The sequence below is a fragment of the Pollachius pollachius genome, assembly GCF_949987615.1.
Source record: "Pollachius pollachius genome assembly, chromosome: 7".
Lineage (NCBI taxonomy): Eukaryota > Metazoa > Chordata > Actinopteri > Gadiformes > Gadidae > Pollachius > Pollachius pollachius.
The window spans coordinates 10,153,080-10,168,355 of record NC_136940.1 but is presented as its reverse complement, the minus strand read 5'-3'; the positions used below and the strand labels follow the sequence as shown (position 1 = coordinate 10,168,355).

General features: G+C 46.8%; 3 protein-coding genes across 3 annotated transcripts; all 3 read left to right on the top strand.

The window, feature by feature from the left end:
• Positions 1-1,144: 1,144 nt before the first annotated feature.
• On the top strand, positions 1,145-3,314 carry caiap (CARD- and ANK-containing Inflammasome Adaptor Protein; the record flags this gene model as incomplete). Its single annotated transcript, XM_079739332.1, has 4 exons — positions 1,145-1,724; positions 1,920-2,103; positions 2,316-2,460; positions 2,568-3,314. The coding sequence occupies 4 exons, from the start codon at positions 1,145-1,147 to the stop codon at positions 3,312-3,314; spliced, it is 1,656 nt and encodes a 551-aa protein (XP_079595458.1).
• Positions 3,315-3,854: 540 nt separating this feature from the next.
• LOC307078385 (uncharacterized protein) lies at positions 3,855-6,293 on the top strand. Its single transcript, XM_079740156.1, has 5 exons — positions 3,855-3,947; positions 4,201-4,241; positions 4,348-4,422; positions 4,515-4,707; positions 5,121-6,293. Exons 1-5 carry the CDS (start codon positions 3,881-3,883, stop codon positions 5,699-5,701), a joined length of 957 nt encoding a protein of 318 aa, XP_079596282.1. The 5' UTR covers positions 3,855-3,880; the 3' UTR covers positions 5,702-6,293.
• A 1,116-nt stretch (positions 6,294-7,409) lies between these two features.
• On the top strand, positions 7,410-10,172 carry faslg (Fas ligand (TNF superfamily, member 6)). Its single transcript, XM_079740637.1, has 4 exons — positions 7,410-7,723; positions 8,078-8,132; positions 8,257-8,319; positions 8,778-10,172. The coding sequence occupies exons 1-4, from the start codon at positions 7,448-7,450 to the stop codon at positions 9,188-9,190; spliced, it is 807 nt and encodes a 268-aa protein (XP_079596763.1). The 5' UTR covers positions 7,410-7,447; the 3' UTR covers positions 9,191-10,172.
• The last annotated feature ends 5,104 nt before the right edge of the window (positions 10,173-15,276 follow it).

Below are 15,276 nucleotides of genomic sequence, written 5' to 3'. Positions count from 1 at the left end.
ATCCAGAACACCCCTTACGACCATATAAGGTAGTAGAGAGCAGTCGGAAGATCTACGTCAACACTTTAGGCGTGGTTTACGGGAAGTGACTCACTTCAGTGCAAGTGGTTAAGCGCCGTGTAGAAATCACACGCGCGCATCAATACATTCAAAATAATGCTGAAGCCGTCCTTTAAAAAAAGCACGGCACATAACAAATTTACGTTGAAGTCATACGCAAAAGAGGGACAATACTAACACAATATGTTTTCGACAAGTAATTCTTTAAATAAGCTTTTGTGATAAATTTTAATTTTAATGTAGTTACATTTTGAATCAACATTCAGTTATGCTATAATTAGGGCTGTGTTTATGGCTATGCTACCTGAGCAGTGATTCTTTGTGTGTGTTTGCATTGTTAATAGCTGCCCTATATGCCTACCTGGTTGCTAAGGTGTGATATGTCACTTAGTAATGAATAAACAGACAGAATAGAGCAGTGGCCTGCAGAGTGTAAAGCCGGATGTACTGACTATTAAGACTTAACATTTGAATTACTATGCTAAACAAAGTGAAAGGTTTTCATTCCACTCAGGCAGCAGTAATGTACTCTAATCCCTACGCCATCCAGGTGGTCGGTGCGAAGCGGAGCGAGTTGAAATATGGGATATGGCATACAGAGGCGTTGTTGGATCTCCTGGTTACAGAGGGGGTGGTCACCCAAGCTAAGAGATCTGTGGTTCTGAACATCAGGACCCGAGAGGAGCAAAACTCCATTGTCCTGGATATCGTGTTGGCCAGGGGTGAAAGGGCATGTCGGAAATTCTTCCATCCATGCCTCATGCAGGCTGAACCAAAGCTTTACAATCAAATCAAGGCCTACTTGGGATCAGCCAATGGGAAGATTGGAGATCCTAAAAGGCAGTTGATTGGATACCTACTGGAACGGGATAAGGAAGGATTGGGTAGGAAACCTCAGGAACATTACACTCAGAAGACAAAACGCTTATCCTCAAGGCCCGATTCATTTTCAGTGATCCGAAATGAAGCCAGGGGGGCCCGCGTGTCGTCTAAAAAAATAGGAAGACGTGAACTGAAAGAACACCTGCAAGTTGACATATATGACATCATCGCCGCAGGAGGGGAGCCATCCATAGTGGAAAAGATGTTGAACCACGTGGACGTGAATGCTGTCAACTCTCTCCAGGAGTCCCTACTGCATGTAGCTGCCGAACACGGCCATCTATCCCTCCTGGGGCTCCTCCTACGCAGAGGGGCCAGACTGGACCTGAGAGATCAGGAGGGCCGAACGCCCCTTCACAGAGCGGCAAACAGGGACCACGGCGAGGTGGTACGGGCTCTCATGAAAGCTGGCGCCTGTCTGTACACCTTGGACGCACAGCGGAAGAATCCCGTCCACCTGACGGCAACAAACGAGGACTTGGATTGCGCCCGAGCCCTTCTGATGGAGGAGAGGGGCAGAGGGGTTGAGGACCAGACGGAGCCCACATTCCTCCACAGAGCGTCCCAGGAGGATGACCAGAACCTGGCCCGGAAGCTGCTGCAGGCAGGGGCTGCCGTCGATGTCCGAACCAGGCAGGATAAAACAGCGCTGTTCTATGCCGTGAGTGGGAACAATGAAAGGACAGCAGGAGTCCTTCTTGAAGCAGGGGCTGCAGTGGACCAAGTGGTCCTAAATGAAGCTGTGAACCTCAACAATGGCTCAATGCTCCGGCTACTGCTAGGTGAGCATGAATATTCAGAGTCCATGCTATACATGTTCTGAGTAAACATTGAACAGGAAAAACAATTTTTTTCTCTTTTGTAAAAGAATGATCCCAGTACTTTTTAAATGTATTTTCATCAGATGCAATCATCACCTCGTTGATATCTGGTTGTGTTTCCTAAAATATAAGTAATCAATCATTATTCAACCTCAGCTCACTCCAGAGGAGCCCTCAGTCCAGAAGCTATGGGCTCCACTCTCTTCTCAGCAGTCAAACAGAACTGTCATGCGGTGGTGGATATTCTAATCGACGGTGGTGCTGATGTCAACATGTGTGACCAACAGGGATACACTCCCCTCCTATTGGCTGCTGAGCTGGGCCACACAGACACATTCAGGTATCTTCCCTTTTGGCAATGCTCAGACTCTTCCAATATAGGTTCAGCTCTGCTACTAATATTCATTTATACATGAACATATTCACAAGATAACATTCATATGTATACATATATATATACATGTGTTTCTTTAGAGTTCTGGCAGCTAAAAACGCCAAACTGGATGTCAGTCTACCAAACTTGGCCACAGCCTTACACCTGGCTGTGCGTAGCGGCAGTGAGCTTTTGGTACAGGCTCTGTTGGCGAAGGGATTGGATCCTAACACAGCTGGGCCTAAGGCATACACACCTCTACATCTGGCAGCACTCCACAGCCACCCAGCGCTGGTTGAGATGTTGTTAAAAGCTGAAGCCCAGGTAAATTCAGAGATAAAAATAAATACCATCTTCATTTTGAATTTTTCATTGTGTGTAGTTTCATCATGAACTTCAGGTGTTTTTGCGTTTTGGTGTTCATTTTAAAGGCAAATGCTGTGGCCCAAGATGGAAGCACCCCTCTACATCTAGCCAGCCGGCGTGGCCATGCGGACACACTTAACCGCCTGCTTCAGGTCAAGGTTCACACCGAGGTCCGGGACCGGCAGGGCAGGACAGCACTGCACTGGGCGGCCTCGACCCAGGCAGAAAGCCCAGTGGTGAACATGCTGCTGTCAGCCGGAGCCAACCCTGATGCCTCCGACAAGCAGAAGAAAACGCCATTGCACCTGGCAGCAGCAGCGGGGAAAACAGAAGCTGTGGTGGCGTTGTTCGCGCACAAGGCGAGGGTTGGGGCTAAAGACATGCATGGCTCCACCCCTCTTCACTACGCGGCAGCCCGGGGGCATGACGAGGCGGTGAAGCTCCTCCTGTCGGCGCAGAAGAAACATGGAGTAGACCAGAGGAACACGTGGAGGAAGACGCCGCTCCACACCGCCGCCGAGAAGGGCCACACCGAGGCGGTTGCCTCACTCTTGAGGGCGGGGGCAAAGGTCAACACGCTAGACAACTGTAAAGACACTCCCCTTCACTGCGCCGCCCGGGCTGGCCGCAGGGATGCAGTGAGGGAACTGGTGAGCTGGGAACCAGGGAAGGGCAGGCAGGGGGTCAAAGCTGACCTGCAGGCTGTTAATAACGTGGGGAAGACTCCACTACAGGTGGCAGAGAGCGAAGACACACAGGAACACAGGGATATTGTAGCTATAATCAAGAGAAAGATGGTTCTTATTAAATAGACGACAGCCAAGAGACAAAGTCAAGTGTGACTGCTTCTTGCTGAAGGCCTAACCTTCAGCAATTTAATTCCTGTTGGCAATGTGGGGAGCAAAACAAAATAAAGAAAAAGCTCAAGAGAATAGTTATTCAAGTTCAAGATATTCTGTTTGTGTGTTTATGTGACCTCAATTTCAGTCTTGGGGCTGTTGATATATAACGGGAGCTGTGTAGATGGGTGCGGCTGTAGCGCAGATGCATGAGCCCAGTTGTACAATCCATGTTGAAACAGTTTCACCTGCTCACCATACGGGGGAGCCATCAGACTTATAGTGAAGTGTAAAATAGCATCGAAATGTAAACCATTGGTTCAGATTAATTTTATCGGGGGTTTTGGTTTTGTTTTTTGGATTGTGATAATGAAAATGTAAATAATTAAAATGTTATTTTCATATGTTTATGTCCATTGTTTGTGTCATGCTTTACTATGTAACCTACCATAGCGTGGTGCTGAATGACGATGCCCTATGTCACGTGACACTGTTGTTTTGGTCCGAGTCCATGTGCATTAGCCCATTTCCAGAAAAAAATGGCTAGGAACGAAGAGAAACAACAAGGGCGATTGAATAGACTGTGGCTTCAGAAAGAGAGAGATGGCAAGTCGCTTTAACCTATATTTTGTCATTTATGATAACGATGAACTCAGATTAAACATAAACCAGATTAGCTAGCTATCCATACAACATGTTAATTCTTGCAACAGGCAACTTTGAAACATTCTCCTTATTGGTAGTTCACCAAGCTATTGGCGCTGAATGCATCATGTATTTCTCATATATGTGTCCTTAACCCGTAATAACAATAGTATATGCGACAAATACATTTGATTTTTAATACCTTCATTTGCAGAAGGCCGAATTAAAGATGCACACGCCCCCAGACCCAAACTGGTAAATAATGACAAATATCATGTAACAATACCAGTAACAATAACCGTCTACATTCATGATGATCTATATGGATGTTCTCTGATGAAAACCTACTTTTCTCTCCCAGTCTACTCTTAACTCTGCCTCCTCTGTGAAAAAGTGGATCCCCAGCATTAAGAGTGAAATAGAGTATTACTTGCAGGTAGGCAAGCACATTGTTTGTAATACGTTCTGTGGCCATTGCAGATTATTGTGGAACGTTATCAAAGATATTGCTCTCTAAAAAACCCACAGCAGTCACAGCTCATCCACTACCCCGAGAGGAAAATCGCAGAGTTTCAGTTCTGCATCAAGGAGTTGGAGCACGAGTATAAGCGCTTTATCGTCAAACTGCGTGCTCTTGACCCCACCTGTAAACACAAACCATGGACCCCTCGGGCCTACAGCAGGAAGAGAGCAGACACGTGGGACACTCTGCCCACCACCAGTCAGTTTTTTATACTTTATTTACTAATATTCAATTATTTTTTGTTGATTAAATTTAACAATCAAGCAGCTCTGAATATCATTGACCCACAGAGTTGATGAAATAACATTAATAGTGTGTATATATATATATATATATATATATATATATATATATATATATATATATATATATATATATGTATAGTGTATAGTAAAATCTATCATGCTATGTTAGCTACTTAGAAAGCTAAACAACTTGGTTCGGCATTTTACCAACCACTGCTTTTTACACAGATTGTTTGGTCACCCAAAAGACTTAATCAGTCACACACCTCAAGCCGATGAATGCTTTAATTTTGCAGGGGGGACTAGAAAGATTATAATGCAGTCATACTTTTAAGTATTTACCTCTTTCTTTTCTCTGTTGTTTAGTTAAGAAGCAACGCTGTGGTTGGATGGAGGACACCAGTGGTTCAGTGAGCGGAGTGGAAAGGGACCTGGCCAGCAAAAATGGAAGTAACAAGTCTTTATCCAAAGTGAGAGAGGATCATATGAGCCAACCAGAGGCCAAACTCAACCCTATTGTAGAAAGCTCAGAGCCGGTCTATGTCGACCAGGATCTGCCCCTGTCATTCAACCATACACGCCTTGCAGTGGCGGTTGCTGGATTTCGAGGGCCAGTAACTCACTCGGGTGCTTCACACACCTCACAGAACCTTACCCAGGCACTGCACGCCGGCTTGCCAAACCTCTCTGGTTCCCTCCTGGGCCAGAGCCTCAGAACTCTTGGTCAAACAACCCGTGCGACTGGGGTACATGAGACAGTGAGGGAGTCTGCTGGAAGACCTGCAGTCATTGTTAACAAACCGACAGCAGGTCAGGGCTTCGGAAAAAAGACTACAGAGAGGCTACCAGAGACATTGAGTGACATCGGGGCAAAGGCAGAGAGAATTGGCCATGTCCTCCTGGGGCTCAGCTATTACTCCTCTTCAGATGAGGAGTCTGACACATGATTTATGCCAATATGAATCCGTTCTTGTATTGTGTCTTTTTTCCTACCTCCCCTTGAATCATTTATTAACTTGAATAAAATAAACTGATTTTCATCTATGGTGGAAATAATGTGACAAGACAATTGCTGAAACCTCTGCATGGAAATACATTGTAATTCTCAGGTAGAATATCAGCCATCGTGATAGAATTGGTGGATGTAGTCATAATCAGCAAACCATAGTAACATAACTGAACATGAGAGGGATTGTGGTTGGTAGGGGTGTTGGTTTTGTTCTGATCGGATGTAAGATTGGCATTGCTTGCTGAGTCAGAATAAGTCATGCTCCACTGTGCACCGTGTATGACTACTGCTGGTTTGAGACTCTCCGCCGGGAGGAGTTAACTGTCTAACCAGCCCGTAGGAGGTGTATACCATTGAGTTCTGGGAAACACCATTGTATGCCTTGCACATAACCAAGTCTATGGTTAGGCCTGACCTTGATATCCTGATGAACAGACCTGCAGAGTGCACACTCACCGCTCAGAGTTCGTTGAAATTAAACATGTGGTTGAGTTAATTGGACTGGTTCTTTAATGTCATTGCATAGATGACGGGGGGAAAAAAATTATAGATATATAATGGTGTTAAAGGGGATGCATTTTTTTATTGCTTGTTTTTTTTCTTTGAAATAATAGTTCCTGAGTGGCAACATTTTAAAAGTTATTATCTCCTATCATTTTTTGCTGTTAGGATAACTGAAATATATACAAAGTAAAAAAAAGAATATTTATGCAATAATCGATTACCATTTTTTTTAATTATTGAGAAGATGTGCTTTAGAAGACTTGCCATTAATGAGTCGTAAAAGTTTGAAACGGCTCTGCACATTTGGTTTTGGGTTATGAGGTTATGAGAAAGGTTAAATCAAAACCCACAGGCAGCCCACCAAGCCGTCAGCGGTAAGCAATCTCTGTACTCAGCAAGTGAACAGGCCTTCTAGAATGGTAAGAGTCTTATGGAAACTGGGGTGGCCATAGTGAGGCAGCATTTGATTCCCAGGGGACCTTCAAGCCCAGGTGCCCCACTCATCCCACAATACTGTGTTCCATTCTTCATTGAGTGCAAAGAGGAGGTTTACCAGTTAGCTCTCCAGTAAATTACGGAGTCCAGAGATATTAAGCAAGGAGAATATTAATCTCTGTCGTTTCTGTCTGTTTGGTGGGCTGCCTTTTTGTTCCTGGAATCTCTTGGCACACAACCAGAATAAAAGCCAATTCAGATTTGTTGTCTTTTCATGTGGCAGCAATATCCTCCCACTAAGATTCTGTACTTTCGAAAGTGCTCTATCAATGTTAACCAACATTCTCTGTCTTGGAGAATGAATAGTTTCGTGCATGTGACTGAGTGACTTAATATAAATCATGAGACATCAAGCGAAGTTAAAAATCTTAAAGAGGAATATTAGCATTCAATATTTTATTGAATTTATCAGTTTTGTGATGCTCTTTGCAAAAGTTAACTAGCCATATGTCATTTTTAAGTCGTCAAAATGACAAGACACCAATCCTTAAATGTGAAAGCTAATGTTTGCAGTGGCGGTGTGAGAACTTGTGACAGTTCATGTATGTATCTGTGGGTGGAAACTGTGGCTTCTGACACAGACCTCTTTTTTTTTGCTCAGCATAGACACACACCTCTAGCATGTAAAGCCTGGCCTCCACACACAATCAAACACATATATTCACTTGGCTCTTAGTCGTGCATCATGAGCTACGATCAGAGACATCGATATCCTGGAGTTTTTCATGTGGATGGGCATCAAGATCCGGATTGCCCACCGGTCCCCCCTCCACGAATGGCCCCTTACTGGTCATCCCCTGCAGCCCATGAGAGCCACCGCAGGAAAAGTAATGGGTGCCTGGGCATCAGTCACAGTGGGGCAACAGTTCTCTTGCTTCTGTTTCTACTGGTGTTTACCACCTTGGGATTTGGAGCTTACCAGATTCACAATTTACAGGCGGATCTGCGATTAATACATAAAGTAAGTAGCTTCTGATTCCAATGGTTTATAAGAAAAAGTATAAGCTAAGTCAAATCAAATGTATAGTATCAAATGTGCAGTAAAACCTGTACATCATGTACAGTCAAACTCAAAATATATTCAGAATGATAAATGGAAGATCCTGTTTTGCATTGAATTAAGAAATTTGTAACTAATGACAAAAATGATTTGATTGTACGGTGTCATTTTCTAGGGTTATTATTAAGTACAATTTGTTGCATTAGTTTCATTTGTCATGTATTGTCATGTCTATCTATAATAGGAATGTTTATTTCGAACTAAAAGGGCTTAGTGATGTGTTATGGATATAATTCCTTATTTTTCATCCGACAGACTGATAGGATGCATTCCGCAGACACAAGCATTCTCAGACATGAAAAGCAAGTTGGTAAGTCTCTTTATTGTACGACCGACGTTGCCTCAATTAATCGCAAAATATTGATTCAGTAAATACAGGGCAAATATATTGTCTAAAGGGATTGCAGATTTAAAATGATTGTTTGCTCTTTCAGGGCTTGAAAAACCAGTGTTGGAGAAAGTTATGGATGAAGTAAGACCTGCAGCACATGTCATAGGTAGGAGTAACCTCCTCTGCCGACCTTTACACTCATCATATCATCTCTTTCCTCCACTTCTCCCTTCGTCTCTTCACGTCTGACCTCCTCTCCCTCCGTCTAGCCTCCTCTCCTCTCTTCTCTCATGCCCTCCTCTCTCCTCCTCTCACCTCTCCTCTACTACCTACTTCTCCTTGCCCCCCCCTCACCTCTTCTGTCCCCTATCATCCCTTCTTTTCTCCTCTCTTTGCTTCGCATCTCATGCATTTTTCTCTCATCCTCTTCTGTCTCACCATCAATATGTAACCCCTCCTGAGGGCGTCTCGCTCTCCTTACCTCTTTTGTCCACCTCTCAATTCCTGCTCTCCCGTCTCCTCACCTCTTCTCCTTTCGCCTATCGTCCTCTCCTCTCTTCTCTGCCCCTCTGCTCCACACCATTTGGTTTCAATCTGTGAAATCCATTCCTGTCTGTCCCGCAGGGCGTATCCATAACATGTTGTCGCCAAAGACCCACCTTCTGTGGGAGCCCAAGTCGGGCCGCGCATTCACAAAGGGAGGAATCGTCTATCAGGATGGAGCTCTCCTGGTCAATCACACAGGAGTCCACCATGTCTATTCCAGGGTGGAGCTGATGAGGCGGTGCTCCCCGACACACCCCTTTGTTCACAGTGTGTTTGTGAGGCGAGCCGGGCGTGCCGACCCACTGATGCTGATGGTGGCCAACAGAAAGGATGCGTGCAACGACAGAGAGGACAGCGTGTGGACCTCAGACAGCTACCTGGCGGCCGCACTGGAACTTGAGAAGCAGGACAGAGTGTTTGTTAACGTCTCCCACCCCATGGAACTGAGCCACAATCATTATGCCAACTTCTTTGGTCTCTACAAAATCTAGCATGGAATGACTTTGACAATACATGTGTAAATTATTTCATTATTTTCATGCAATAAAGTGTTTTTCAGCCAGAAACATTTATATAATTTTCTCATGATTGAGCTCAGATGATTGTACAACTATAGAAAGTTTCAGTTATGTCGACCTCTTTAGTTTCGCTCTCAGGTTCCACTTCTCCCCTCATGATTTTTGCTTACCCGTTTGAGACTTAGGCATCATGGTATTAGACTGATTCTGACATTATCTAATCACTGAAGCCCTCTGAAGCAAGTAGAAAAAGGAATAGATATATTGGACTTGACCGCATTTATAAAGTGTAAAGTGACAGATGTGGCAATTGTGAAGCTCATAGATAAATAATTGTTAATAACAAATGACAGCTTTTATGACACTGCATAAAACACTAAAGTGGTGAATTATGATTTATTTTGTTGATCTCTTAATATTTATTTCTGGTGTGGGCTTGCGACCTTGTCAAGACGCTGTTAATAAAATGTTTGAATTGTATGAAACAAGAAAATAGATATTCAAATGATGATTGTTTACATTACAGTTAACATCTAGATTGCCATTGCACCTCTCTAGAAAGTGCTCATCCCTTTTGTTATTTTTGACATTTACAATACATTGAAGTACATTTTTATGTTCCATGTTTTGGTGTAAAAATTGCACGGCATTTTGCATGCCCCTAAGTTAGCAATAGTTGTGTACTGTGTTAAGGCGTGCAAGTTGATACATGCAAGACCATGAAACAGCAGACCTCAAAAACAAAAGACATCTCAAACTCGACTTCCTTCCTGTGTGAATAGTTACAAGCTTCTATCTCTGTGGTCTTTTTTTTTCCCCTTCAAAGATGATGTGCATGTGACATTGTTACCCCAGTGAGACCCATCATGGAGGTGTTGGACTCCCTAATCAGTTTCATTATTGACCAAAATTCATAGTTCCTACGTGACAAATATAATGTTCCATGCTAAATGGAAGGTTTGACTTATGTACACTGAACTATTCGCCTCCTCTTATTCAAGAAGTTCACAACTCAACCACACTGTGTTCCTGTTATGAGAAATTTAGATTTGGTCAAACAGAAAACATTGAAGCCACAAGTCTGACGAATTGCAGACGTGCGTCACTGATAGGATTGTGGAAACCACAGGTATGTAAGTAAAATGTTGCTTAAAATGGTACGTATGAAATAAAAACGACTACTTAACATTATACTTGAATCTAAAAAATAACCTAATGATATTCATAGCTCAGAACAGCTAAAACAAACATTTGGCTTTTGGTATAAACCCATAGTATATATTATCATGGATGTGTTATAAGAACATATGAGGAGTTGCCATGGATGTATAAATACCATGAATCTTAGTGTAGCTCTCAACGTTGATTACACCAGTTAATCAACGTAAATTAGACCTTTGCAGTTTTCAATTAAGTATTAAAATAAAGCAATTCTGTCTTGGTATTAGCTATTTAGCTCCCCCTGTCAACTACTAAAATAACTGCATCTATCTAAAAATACATATGATTACTTTACTCTTCAGCCCCGACAATCAAATATTTGTATTTTTGTTCCTGCTTTACTTGAAATGCTGTGAAATGTCTATATTTCTGTTTGCCTATATTTCTAGCAAAAATATAACGACTGTTTTATGGAAACATTGAAGGATTTAATAATTCATCATAGCATTTTTTTGTGTTTGGGGATGCAACTTCCGTCTCTGAGAATATCAATGTTCTTTTGATGCTTTTCCACTAGATGTCACTCAAATATGATCAATTGAACTGAAAGAGGCAACCGCCATCCATCCTTGTTTTTGTGAATGAACATGTCAAAAGACAGACTCTCACACAGATAGCATCTAGCAATGAAGATTTACTTTGTAAAGAACATCCGCAATTCACTTACTGCTATCACCTTCAGCTGTTAATAAATATTAATAACCAGCTGATCATCACCAATAAAGTAAACTAGAAAATGCATTTCCTGCAGAAAATGCGGTTCGTGCCGTAGTGCAAAGTGAGGTTGAAAATATATTTAAGTAAAGCAACATATTATAAGACGAAAATACATTTTAAATGGCTTTAATCAAGTGAAGGGATCTGAACAGAGTCTAAATGGAGTAAACATGCATACTATTTAAAATATTTAAAATGGTTTGGAACAAATAAAGTGAAGAGTTAAACAAACAGCTAATGTGATCAAGTTTGAATATATTTTAGAATTGTAGAGCTTTTGTTAGCCAATACTAAAAACTGAAAGATATGGGGTGGAAAAAAGAGGCACACTAATAGTGTTTATATAGCGATAAGACCTCAACAATTCCTACGTCTTTTCCCAGGTAGGGCCTACAACAGAGACTATGTGGTGGAGGGGGAACCGTACGCAGGCTACGACAGACACAACGCAGAGGTGGCTGCGTTCCACCTCGACAGGTATTATTCCATGACCCATGTGGGGTGGGGGGAGATGAGGGTGGTTTGTTACTTTCGGTCTCACATCACGGCTGCTCTACTTGCCACAGGATCCTGGGCTTCAGGAGAGCACCCCTAGTGGTGGGAAGATTTGTCAACCTTCGCACCGACATCAAACCCGTGGCCACGGATCAACTGCTGAGCACGTTCCTCACCCAGGGTACATGCTCCTTCCTGTTTCACACCAGGCTTTGAGTTCTGTGTGTGTGTGTGTGTGTGTGTGTGTGTGTGTGTGTGTGTGTGTGTGTGTGTGTGTGTGTGTGTGTGTGTGTGTGGTGGTAACTGATTGATCTTATTCCTTCACATCTAGTTCATCGAAATACGCTCACAAAATGATGAGGCTTATACATTTGGACTCCTTTGAGTCTAAGCTTTCTTATGGCATATCGCTGCCCGAAGCCCGCTGCCGGGCGCTGGTGCTTCATGGTGGTGGTGCCTCATGGCAGCGGGCGGCGGGGCTCAATGATGGGTGAGATACCCCAACTTCAGTCTCGTTGTGGAAATACCAGAGACATCAAAGAACCGACGTGTTATGTGCCATAACACCAACAGCAGAATAGTTATCCAAATAACAAAGAAGTGTACAACAATTGCGTTACAGTCCTGGAGCTCTATATCTAAATAATATCATATTGTGGCGACTCCTCCGGGGTCGCGCAGGGGATCCTGGGACTCGCACCGCCGTGGCTGGGTCAGCACGTCCGCCTCGCCGGGCCCCCCAACCTCGAGGTGGCACTCGACGTGGCGGAACGGGCGGAGCAGGAGTTATCCGACCTGCAGCCATCCGGTGCCTCCCGGAGTGTTTCCAGGCCTGGACTTCGCCCCAGCGTCCCCGACAGCGTCTACCACAGCGTCCACCACCCGACGACCGACGGGAGTCCGGAGCTGACCGGCGCTGTTTCCGGTGCGGGGGGCCAGGCCACCTGGCCCGTGACTGCCCGGCACCGGCACCACGGGCTAGACCATCTCGTCCAGCGGGAAACTACGGCGGAGCGGCCCAGTGAGGGGACCACCGCTCCGTATTCCAACCCCTCTCCACGGTTGGTGTGCTCTGGTTGGCGGTCCGGGCCGCGCCAGGGACCTTTACCTCCGCTGCAGGATCGACGGTCGACCCTGCACGGCCTTGGTGGGCACTGGGTCGACCATCTCCCTGGTGCGTCCGGGCGTTTTTCCGGGCACCACCGGCGCACTCTCGGGGGAGTACGGTGACCAGCGTCCGCCTGACGACCGTGACGGGACAGGAGACCGGGATGAGGGGGAGGAAGCGGCTGGCCGTCCGGGTGGGTGACCAGGAGGTGATGCATGAGTTTTGGCTCGCCGACATCCGGGACTCATGCATCATCGGCCTGGACCTGCTGACCCGTTGGGGTGCCAGGGTGGACATGGCCGGAGCAACAATCACCGTCGGCGCGGAGACTGGACGGGGGACTCGGACGGGGAGAGCACGGGGGCTCTGGCGGCCAGCGGAGTAGTCGCCAGGTTGTGCCCCGGGAGCCTCGGCCTCTGCCCGGTTCCTGCATTCCCCGCGGCCCTGTGTCTGCTGTCTTTCCTTCCCCCAAGACCGCCGAGGCCATCAATGCGCTTTGGCTGCGCAGTGGAGTTGGCCTCGACATACAGAAGAGTCAACAGCTGAGGCTGTTACTCGAGGAGTACGGGGACATTTTCGCGGCCCGGGATGAGGACTGCAGGTGGACAGGGCTGGTGCAGCATGCCATCGACACCGGCTCTGCTCGGCCCATCCGCCTGCGGCCCCACCGATTAGCACTGGCCAAACGACAGGTGGCGGAGGAGAAGGTCCGCGAGATGGCTGCCGGGGGGGTGATCGAGCCCTCGTCCAGTCCATGGGCGGCTCCGGCCGTCTTGGTTGGGAAGAAGGATGGCAGCTGGAGGTTCTGCGTGGACTACCGGCGCCTCAACGAAGTTACTCGGAAGGACTCGTATCAGCTTCCACGGATCGACGACGCCCTGGACTACATCGGGCGTCTTGCTGGTTCAACTCCCTGGACTTGCGTAGCAGCTACTGGCAGGTGGAGTTGGAGCCCGAGGCCAGACCTAAGACTGTGTTCACCATCGGGCAGGGGCTGTGGCAGTTTCGGGTCATGCCGTTCGGACTATGCAATGCGCCGGCGACGTTCAAGCGGATGATGGAGAGGTTGCTGGCAAACATTCCCCGGAGTCGTTGTATCGTGTACCTGGATGACTTATTGGTGCACGCCCGCGATTTCGGCGGGGCGCTGGCGAACCTGCGGGAGGTTCTTGAAGCCATCCGCCGGGCCGGGTTGCGGCTGAACCCTGCCAAATGTTCCCTTCTGGCCAGGGAAACGTTGTTCTTGGGGCACGTGGTGAACGAGCATGGCGTAGCTACTAACCCGGCCAAGGCGGCAGCGGTCCAGGACTGGCCAATCCCTGCCAACACAGGTGAACTGCAGAGTTTTCTGGGCCTGGCGGGGTACTACCGCCGGTTGATTAAGGACTTTGCTACGGTCGCCAGCCCCCTCCACCGCCTAACCGAGGCGGGCCGGCCATATGTCTGGGACAACGCCTGTGCCACGGCCTTCGCCCGACTCAAGGTGGTCCTCATCGAGGCCCCGGTCCTGGCTTACCCCGACGCTGGCCGTCTCTTCATCGTCGACACCGATGCCAGTAACGTGGGGGTCGTGCGGTCCTCTCCAAGGGGGTGGGAGAAGGGGAATGTCCCGTGGCCTACTTCAGCCGCACTCTCAGTCCAGCGGAGCGCAATTACTGCGCGACCCGACGGGAGCTGTTGGCTGTGGTCCTGGCCGTGCGGCATTTCAGGCTGACCGGACCATCGGTGAGGCGGAGGGGTGGCTCCGGCTGACGGCGAGTCAGTTGGAGCAGCAGCAGCGGGCGGACGAGACCCTGCCGTTAGTGAGGGACTGGCTGGAGGCGGGGCAGCGCCCCAGCTGGCCTGAGGTGTCGGCGCAAGGGCCTGAGGTGAAGGCCTACCACTCCCAGTAGGGATGCTTCCAGCTCCACGACGGGGTGGTCCACCGCAGCTGGCAGGACCCTAGGGGTAAGGGGGACATTCTGCAGCTGTTGGTGCCCCGTGTGCTTCGTCCCCAGGTGCTGCAGCTGGTCCACGGCTCTGTGAGAGCGGGGCACTACGGGAACGCCAAGACCCTGCATCGCCTGCGGGGGCGGTTCTACTGGCCGGGCTGTCGACGGGACGTTGAGCTGCACGTCCACTGCTGCGACACCTGTACGGCGCAGAAAGGGCCTGCCCAGCATTTTTTTACCATTATTGTTTTATAGGGACAAACAATAACAAATTTCTCCTACAGGGGATTGATAAAGTTCTATCTATTGAACAGAAAGAAACACTTGGCCATACTTTACACGCTTTACCACAGTGTTGGCCTACTGAATGCCACAGATATATTTTAAGCATTGGACTGAATGCCACATGAATATATAATTATGTTTTTGCACGTTTGCAACGTTTAAAAGTTCAGGGAAAAGTATATGCCTATACTGGTGTTGCTTAAGCCAATAGCCTTTTAAGGCACTGTTGTTTCTGAATATCAGTGTTAAGGGCCAATAATGCTTACTATCATACTTTAGTCACCATGTCTGTGGAAACATTT